The 8,609-nt window shown below is 45.6% G+C and overlaps 1 protein-coding gene across 1 annotated transcript; it reads right to left on the bottom strand.

Annotated features, from left to right (window-relative positions):
* Window positions 1-1,534: 1,534 nt before the first annotated feature.
* Window positions 1,535-8,352, bottom strand: klf6a (Kruppel like factor 6a). The gene is made up of 4 exons (XM_085467573.1): window positions 7,955-8,352; window positions 5,795-6,368; window positions 4,923-5,046; window positions 1,535-4,388 (listed from the first exon to the last, which is right to left on the bottom strand). Exons 1-4 carry the CDS (start codon window positions 8,054-8,056, stop codon window positions 4,337-4,339), a joined length of 852 nt encoding a protein of 283 aa, XP_085323699.1. The 5' UTR covers window positions 8,057-8,352; the 3' UTR covers window positions 1,535-4,336.
* Between the last annotated feature and the right edge of the window lie 257 nt (window positions 8,353-8,609).

Genomic DNA, 8,609 nt, shown 5'->3' with positions numbered 1-8,609 from the left:
TCACTCGCATGTGCTGTGCCAGTGTGCCTGCACATGTGATGTGACAATAAAAAGTGATTTGATTTGATTTGATTTGAAAAATAAAACTACTAGCTTGGAGACAAAATGTCCCCTGTGACTATATCTTTAATGTCCAGTCTCATTCTGAGAGATGGCTTGTAGCTGTTGGTCACTTTCCACCACTGCTTGGTCATTTATTACATGCCCTTATGACAAAACCGCATTTCCAGCGCTTCACGTTGTCAGGAAACGCGAGCCTTGGGCTGCACTGTCCGCTGAGACATTAAAAGACGTACGAGATTGAAAAGTGATGGATTGTTTCCAGTAATCCTTCGGGTTTCAGCATCAATGTGGGAAAGCACGTGGAGCTCTGAACACATCAAAGGCAATACGCGGTCTCGATGCCACAGTCATGAGAAGCTTTATCCAATATGGTCCACTTCACAAGAGGTACAGCGAGGATGTGAGTCAGCAGCAGTGGAAAGTGAATTCAACATCTGCCTGGCTCCCAGCTGCAGAGGTTAAAGAACACAGAACAGGGATTTTCTCTACGAGCGGGTCAAGCGAGTGGCTTGGACTGGCTTGGAATGCTATCCCCCTTTTTTTAATGCTCAATAATGGTGCATTTTGCATGCTTGGTAGATGTGAAGTTGACAAACCAAGCAGGGCAGCAGTTTTGAGAGATCAAGGAACTCCAGGATTTAAGTGGGGGAAAAAAAAACAACGTTCTTCACCACTCCAAAGCCGGGAGGCTCTCCGGAGCGAGCTTAATTACCAACTGCAGGCAGAGCTTCATTTAGAAACCACAGGGCTTTTACTGAAAATCAGAGGTGCTAATAAGTTGCCTGCCCATTCGAGGTCATCAGCACGGGAAGCAGAGAAGAAGGGTGTTGTTTTATCTAACTCTTATTTTCCTGTTAGTTTGTAGCTTAAACTAGACTCTTTGCTTTATACACTGCTGTTTTGTATCATTATCTGTGTCAAGTAGAGTAATTATCTAACAAATGTATAAAAGCGGCTCTCTAATTAAATGCCACGGGCTGTAGGAGACGGAGATAAATTATTTATTCTGCTTTGATGAGAGCTAGCTAGCTCTGAGCAGTCAGTCGTTTTTAGACTTGAAACCGCTGTAGCGGGATTTTACTGAAACTTTTCTGGGGGTGGGAACAAAAAACAAAAAACCAAGCAAAAATTTGAATGTTTGCCACCAAGGTTTCTGTGTTTGAGAGCCAGCTTCTCCAAAGATGGTCATTCAAGAGACAAAGGTATGTATGAGTCAGGAAGAGGCGAGGTTGTTCAGAAACAAAGTATGCAGTGTTTCAACCACAGCTCTGATCTAATGTGATCTTTGCAGCTGCAGGGCAAGTTAAAAATATATTCCTCCAGCCAAAAAAAAAAAAAAAAAAAAAAGGAAATGGAAAAATTTTACAAAAACCCCCCAAAAAAAAGAAAAAAAAAAAGGGGGGGGGGGGGGTTCACAGTAATAAAGCATAACTCAGGAGGAGAATCAACAAATGAGACAAAGGAGGCGAGCCAAGGTCAGATAAGAATTTCTTATTCCAATAAAAAATACATTCATACAGAAATATAACAATTTTGCAAAACAATTTCAAATAAAAATTTCATAAAGCATAAACATAACAATTTTACAAAAGTTTTTTTTTCCTTTTTTTTAATACAAAGATTTTAGAGAACAAAGAGCTCTGTGTGTGTGTGTGTGAGACAGAGTAGTTTGGGTAGTGGAGATGAAAGTGATGATGGAGATGTGAAAAAAAAGTAATGCGAGCAAAGACAAGGAAAGAAAAAAAGCATGAAGCTGAATCAAGGCTCAATTATCACTTGGAACAGTATCGGCTGCTGTTTTCGCAGAATGGATGTTCCTGCTCTTTGCCTGCCAAGGGCCTTGCCAGCGCTCCCAAAATCTATCGCAGCAAGCACTTTCAAGTTTGTACTCATCCCCGTCTCCAGTGCCCGCTCATCTGAAATCCATATGTCGGAGCATGCCGCTCTGCAACTTGCTGCGACATTGGATTCCTGCAGCCGGGTCGCTGACCTAGAGACAGTGCCGCACAAAGATTTATCCTAAAGCAGTAATCGGTAGAAGCCCGAGCGGTTTGGGAGTCGGGGGGTTGGGCTCTACTTTGTCGTTGAGGGTCCTTCTCGCTCCACCTCCAAACAGAAACTTTGATGAGCTTTTTTTGTGGCCAAATTTCCCAGATCCTGAGAGCCTCCATTCACCCCACCCGGCTCACTCCTGTGGTTTTCATAATACTGTTGCAGCTTGGCTAAAACAAAGCTCTCCAGACAGGTCAATAACCAACCTACACAGTCAGCAGTCTGTGACAGATTCCATGCCAACAAAGCCTTTAGCAATTCATTACTGTGAGGCGGTACAAGGCGAGGCCTGTCCGACTGCAGCCTGTTAATTACAATAAATCTTTAGCTTTTTTCCCCCCTTCAGTCCCACTCGAAGGGATGCAGGGACAAGGAAAGGGGGGTGGTCAAACCGGGGTGGGGTGGGGAAGGACACCGGTGAATGAGAGGAGCAGCACTGTGTGTGATGGACTTCAGTACATACTACACAGTAGTTAACATCTTTAATAAATGAATTTAAGTGCTCTAAACATACAGCATTTGTCCTATGTACAAGTTCAAACTTAAATTAATGGCATTTACATCGACTAAACTGGTGCTCCGACTCAAAAAGAGACGGGGAAAAAAAAAAGGCAGTTGACTCAGAAAAGGTACTTTTGTGAACATTTACATTTAAACAACAAATTAACTGCCAGAAAAAACTAGTTTAAACACAAAGTAGGTGCAATTTCATTTGTAATTGAGCCTTGATTAAGCTTTTCGCAAATCACCCAGACAACAAATGTGACACCCCAAAGGGAGCAAAACCACGGCTACCCCAGAGGGCCGAGTCACTTGCATAAGGCACCATTAAAAGGTCAACAGTGCATTATTGGAAAGAAAGTACAAAAAAATCAAAAATGACTCCTCAAGGCAAAGAATGAATGAGAATGTTAGCAAGCAGGGGTGATCTGACAAACCAGAATGAAGGCAATGGATTTAAGTGTTAAAATATATATTAAAAAAAAAAAGAAAAAAAAAAAAAGAGGAAATCGTCAAGGCTTTATGTACAATATTGTAACATTTAACTGTTTGCCGTTTAGCTGCACTTTTATTGAAACTATCTGGAGTCCTGATTACAGTGGAAACAGGAAATGAAGAAACCCTAGAACCATGCAACACCTGTCTATGATACTGAAGTTATAGTATAGTTGTGTTATACCTCTAAGCACACAGCTTATACAATTGGACTACAAATGAGCTTTGTAGCTTGTAAAAAAATAATAAACCAGGCTACATAACACATTGCACATTTAGTAGCTGCACCAAAAACACCAAAAAAAGCTCCTGTCATACAGTGACCAAGAGAGGGGAGGGGGGTAGGGGGGTGTTTTGGTCCCTAGGTTACACAGACCAGAAGGTGACATGTCAGCACCTCTCTCTCTCTCTTTGTCACTGGCTCTGGTCAAACCCAAGGCCTCGCTAGCTTCAGAGAAGCAGGGGGGCCCCCCCCTCCCTCACCCAAGTCTGGTTACCACACAAGGCAGGCAGGCAGGAGCTTCCTCCCTGCCTCATCCTCACACCGCCACCAGGGAAACACAAGCGGAATGCTTCTCCCAGAATGCTCAGTCCACAGCAACATCGGTACCAGCCCATCCGCCAATCCCATCTCTTCTACCCCCCAAAATTCTCCTCTTCCTCTCCTCTCTCTTCCAGATGGGGAGGAGGGGGGTCCGGTAGCCAATCACAGACATTCACAGTGCACACATGCTTGCCTCAGACAGTTTAGTAAAGTACCAGTGTATCTGCTGTCTGGGAGATGTCCCCAAAACATCATGCACCATACGTACAAATCATTCACTCTTTAATTGTCTTTTCTTTTTATTTCTTCTGTTTTTTTTGTTTAGTTTTGTCTTTTTGTGTGTGTCTGTGTGTGTTTTAAGTCCTTCTCAATCCAAAAAAAAAACAAAAAGAAAAAAACCGACAAAAAAAACTTGCCCATCCATGATTTTGTCCTCTTGTTGCAACAGACGACCTTCAGAGCGCCTTTCTCCGAAGAGAGGTCCCGGAGGCACTGGGTTTCAGTATGGTGCAAAACGGCATGCTTTGGCTGGAACACTCTCCCGCCACCCTGCTCTGGGACAGTTCAACCAAGAGACTGGTCGGGAGGCGGCGTTTGTTTACATTTTTTTTTCCTTCCTCTCCCCTTTTCAAAACTTTTTTTTCCCCCCACTTTGTGGCGTCGCTCGGCGCTCACCCCGCTCTAGATGTGCCTCTTCATGTGAAGAGCCAGATGGTCAGACCTGGAGAAACATCTGTGGATAGATTGGGGGGAGGCGAGAGAGAAAGTCAGTAAGATGCTGGATGAGGCACGCTGTAGGGCATGAAGATAGTCGTTGCAATCTGCAGACCTAAACTGAGAAATTCGTAATATGAAGAAGCCAGTTGCTTCATTTTTCCTGCAGCCTGGCTTTTCCTGATTTTTGTGTCAAAGACTCTAAAAATTAGAGTCCAAACATCAACGCAGACAAGCAATCTTGACATCTGACTCATAAGCTTCTGTTGGGCCTGAAATATGCTATGTCACATTTTTACTAGACAAACTGGCCAAAAATATCAACATGTGTATACTGAGTTAGCATTACCCGATATATCAGAGCGATCTATTCATTAGTCGAGTACTAGTTTTTTGGGCTACATGAATGTGCTTTCAGTCTAAAGACAAGCATCACTGCTAGGATGATGCATGGGAAGTGAAAATAATAAATTAAAAATCAGATCCCATGAGAACAAAAGCAGTCTTATCAGAAGCCCGGTGACGATGCTCAGAGATAAACAGCCCAGCTTACCTGTCACAGTGACTGCATTTAAATGGCTTTGCCCCGGTGTGCTTCCTGAAGTGTCTGGTCAGCTCGTCGCTTCGTGCAAAACGCCACTCGCAGCCCTCCCACGAACACCTGTATGGTTTCTCACCTGCGGGAGCAAACAAGAAGACTGGTTAAAACCCGCGCTAACATTTCCTCCTGGTGTGATGACATGCTTGTTTCGTTCATTCAAATCAATCAGGAAGACGGACTGACAAAGCTGTCTGAAACCTGGGATACCACTGAACCTGTTGGCTCACAGGCTCTGCGTGCATGCAGCTCGAAACATGCCAAGAATGTCAACAGTGCTGCAGTGTGGCTGAATGTGTGGGATATTTAAAATGCAAAACAGAGGGAGGGGAAAAAAAGAAGAAGCCGCAAGTGCAATTTCACACTGCTGATCAAACACAAGGGACATTGGAATGACCAGTCAAAGCACCTCCCAGTTCAGTCCCCCCGGCTCCTCAGCCAGTCTCCCCTTTCCCATGGTGAAACCCAATCTGTTTTGAAGTCCTTTTATCTCCTACGTACAACCCCTCCCCCTTGTAAACCCCCCCCCTCTCCTTGCTCTCTCTCTGGCTCAGTCAGTCACATTCCAGATAGATTAGGTCACAGTTTAGCTATCCAGCCATGCAGAGCTAATACTCAGCGCTCCAGCTGAGGACATCATGCACTGTGGACCTTTAATTACATGACACAATGGGCAGACGATGCCATTAAGGTGGAAGACTGAATTAACAGCACTCCTGGCATCGACTCAATAAAATCTGAGATTTTATTTTTTTAAAGAAAGTACTGTCTTTCCTTGTATCCCCCTTTTCTGTTTTTACTCTGGGGCAGATAGAGCCGGGACTCACCTGTGTGTGTGCGCTGGTGTGCTTTTAGGTGGGAGCTCTTTGTGTAAACCTTGCGACACCCATTGAAATGGCACCTGTGCACACGCCTCCTGCCGTCCGGAGATGCGTCTCCGCAGGCAAGTCCCGTCTTTTCAGAGCTCTTTGCCACGCCGCCGCTCCTGATTTTGACCGGCAAGTGCAACTCGGCGTGCGTGCTCACCCAGCTGCTCATCGCGCCGCTGGCCTCCGAGTTGGCCTCGGGAGAGGATGGAGGTGTGCTAATGACAGAGGGGCTAAAAGGTCCAGAGCCAACCAAGACAGAGCCCAGAGGGTTGGAGGTAAAGCTGTGAGTGGGCGAGAGCTCCTCAGAACTGTCTGAAACCTCGCTGCTGGCATCTGAATTCACACTGTTGGTTTCCAAGATTTGGCTGTCCTGATTGTCCTCCTCGTGGGCCTTTGGGTCAGACTCGGCCTTGGCCTTATCCCCGCAGGCCAAGATCAGCTTGCTCCAGAGGTCCTCTTGGCTGTCGAACTTGAGGTCGGATGTGGAGACGTAAGGCTCGCTCTGCAGGTAGCGCTCCAGCTCCAAGCATGTCTGGATGAATGCAAAAGAAAAAGACACAGTAAGAACAGATGAGTCACAGCACATTCACTCATAGCAGCAAAATGCTTCTGCGAGAGGGGAAATCCTTTTAAATCATGCATGCGCACATCCCCAGTATGCTTTTGGCTGGTGGAATATTTGCTAAACGCTTACAGCGGGAAACCAGCAAATTTCTGCTATTTCTGCATGTGCAGTAATGAGGCTGCACTGATTAAGCAATGGAAGGAAAATTAAAGAAAAAACAACCAATATTTGCTGCTTCTTTGTATCACATGACGCATGCTGATATACGTCTTAAAAGCTAAGCCCCGATTTTCAAAACTTTAAACTTTTGATGGCCAATTTGGGGAAAAAATAAAGACACATGCTTCTAGAAACCGCCATTATTTGCATTTCCTGATGCCGGCGTCACTAATCATGTGTCTCCTTTGCTCAGCTCAGCCCCCTCCACCGCTGATTGGGCATCATAACACGACGCGACCACATGGAGTTCATTGAGCAGCCTCAGCTCTGAGCTCTCCTGCAGCCAAACGTGCAGTGTCATTTCAGCACTCCACAATGACTCACTCAACAAATATAGAGTCCTTTTAAGGAAGCTGCTCAACTTCCCCCTCCAACATTTCAGCTGCTTGTCCTCATGCAGGACCGCTGTCATGCAATCAGTCCTTCCCCTCACTGTCAGCCCCTCCAAGCCCCAGCTGTGAAAAGATTCACTGACTCTAAATTTACTAACTTCTACAGGGCCCTTAAAGTTAAAAAGCAAAAAAGGAGGAGGGGGGTCATTAGAAGAAGAGTTCTGAGACAGCAGCTTTTATAAATATTCTCCTCTAGGCCTCTGCAGCTTTTACACTACATTTTTCCAGCTGTGCTGGTGTCTACTCATGCGAGGAGGAGGAGTAATTGGCCGAGGCTTGACATTTTGATATCGTTATGCCGTGGAGCCCATTCAAATCCCAAGAATGATACAAACATCTGCTTCGTAAAGGAAAGCAAATGCTCTGAAGCACAGAGACGTATAACGCAGATCCCACAACAGACTTATAACTTTGTGATTTGAAAAGCACCGACAACGACATCCTCTACTCTCATGCTGATTTCAAACTGCACTTCCTTCCCACAACCGCTGTCATTCGCCAGCATGTGTCAGCAGTTGACAGAAGCACCCCAGTGCCCTGAAAGCATCGGCCGAAAAACAAGCAGAAGCCGTGCTCCAAACAGAGCAGTGGCAGTGAAGCAGCAGCACGCCGATTCTGCTCGAGTTACTCTCTCCCCATTCATCTCGGACTCCAGCTGTCAGACTGACACACTGATCCACTTCAGCCGGCCACAAACTTCAGAACCAAACAGAAAATGAAACGGGATCCGTCTAAGCAGCGGGAGCCTGTTTTTGTACAACCGTTATCAGCGTACATACACGGACATAGTACATATAAATACATTTGAAGTTGTCCGCCGTGTCATGTGTTACAGCAAGAAGAGCATGAAATCTGCTCAGTTCCGCTTTGCCTTACAGGCTCAAATTGAGACTTAGTAGTGGAAAAAAAGAGCTGCTAGCGGATACATTAACTTATATTCACCTGCTGCCAGTACTCCTCCAGTGACGGTAAGGCTGAGAAATAGCCCGTGTCGTGAACTATTTGAAGTTCTTGAAAGATGCTGCACATGGGTAGAACATCCATTTTTCCCCGAGCTTGTGATTTTTTATTATTTAAATTTGTTTTAGCTGCACTTAAATATATTTTTCTCAGGTAGAAAACCCAGTGAAAGACACAGCAGCGATCCCTCCGCGATGCAAACGACTTGTACTCAGCAGCAGCACCAGAAGAAGACTCCGCGCGTCAGTCAGCCAGTCAATCCCCCCCTTTCCTTCTTCTCTCGCTCTTGTTCAAGGTATTTGCAAACACTGCACCACACTGGATGGGGAACAACTGCGCTCTGCAAACTTCCCTCTTCAAACCTCGATGCCCCCTCCCCTCCTTCCCTCTTCTCCTCTGCCGCCCCCTCGTCGTCATCAGTTACGCCCGCCTCCCTTTCCACCAATCAGCGACGAGAAGAGCAAGGGCCCGCGAATGATATCACAGCCGACCAATCGCGTCGGTCCGCTAACTCATCTCCGCTTTTAAGTGGTTCGTTTAACTCTCAGTGGCTCGTCTCTGATTGGCTGGTATTTATAGCCACATATATATAACCAGCGACTGGCTCTTTTCGCCGTAGTCTTTTTTTCTGTCGACG

Source organism: Copadichromis virginalis, linkage group LG9 (assembly GCF_057382275.1).
Source record: "Copadichromis virginalis isolate Kocher_CV1m ecotype Utaka linkage group LG9, C_Virginalis_male_GT1.1, whole genome shotgun sequence".
NCBI lineage: Eukaryota > Metazoa > Chordata > Actinopteri > Cichliformes > Cichlidae > Copadichromis > Copadichromis virginalis.
Note: the sequence above shows the minus strand (reverse complement) of the source record. Positions and strands in the feature narration are given on the sequence as shown.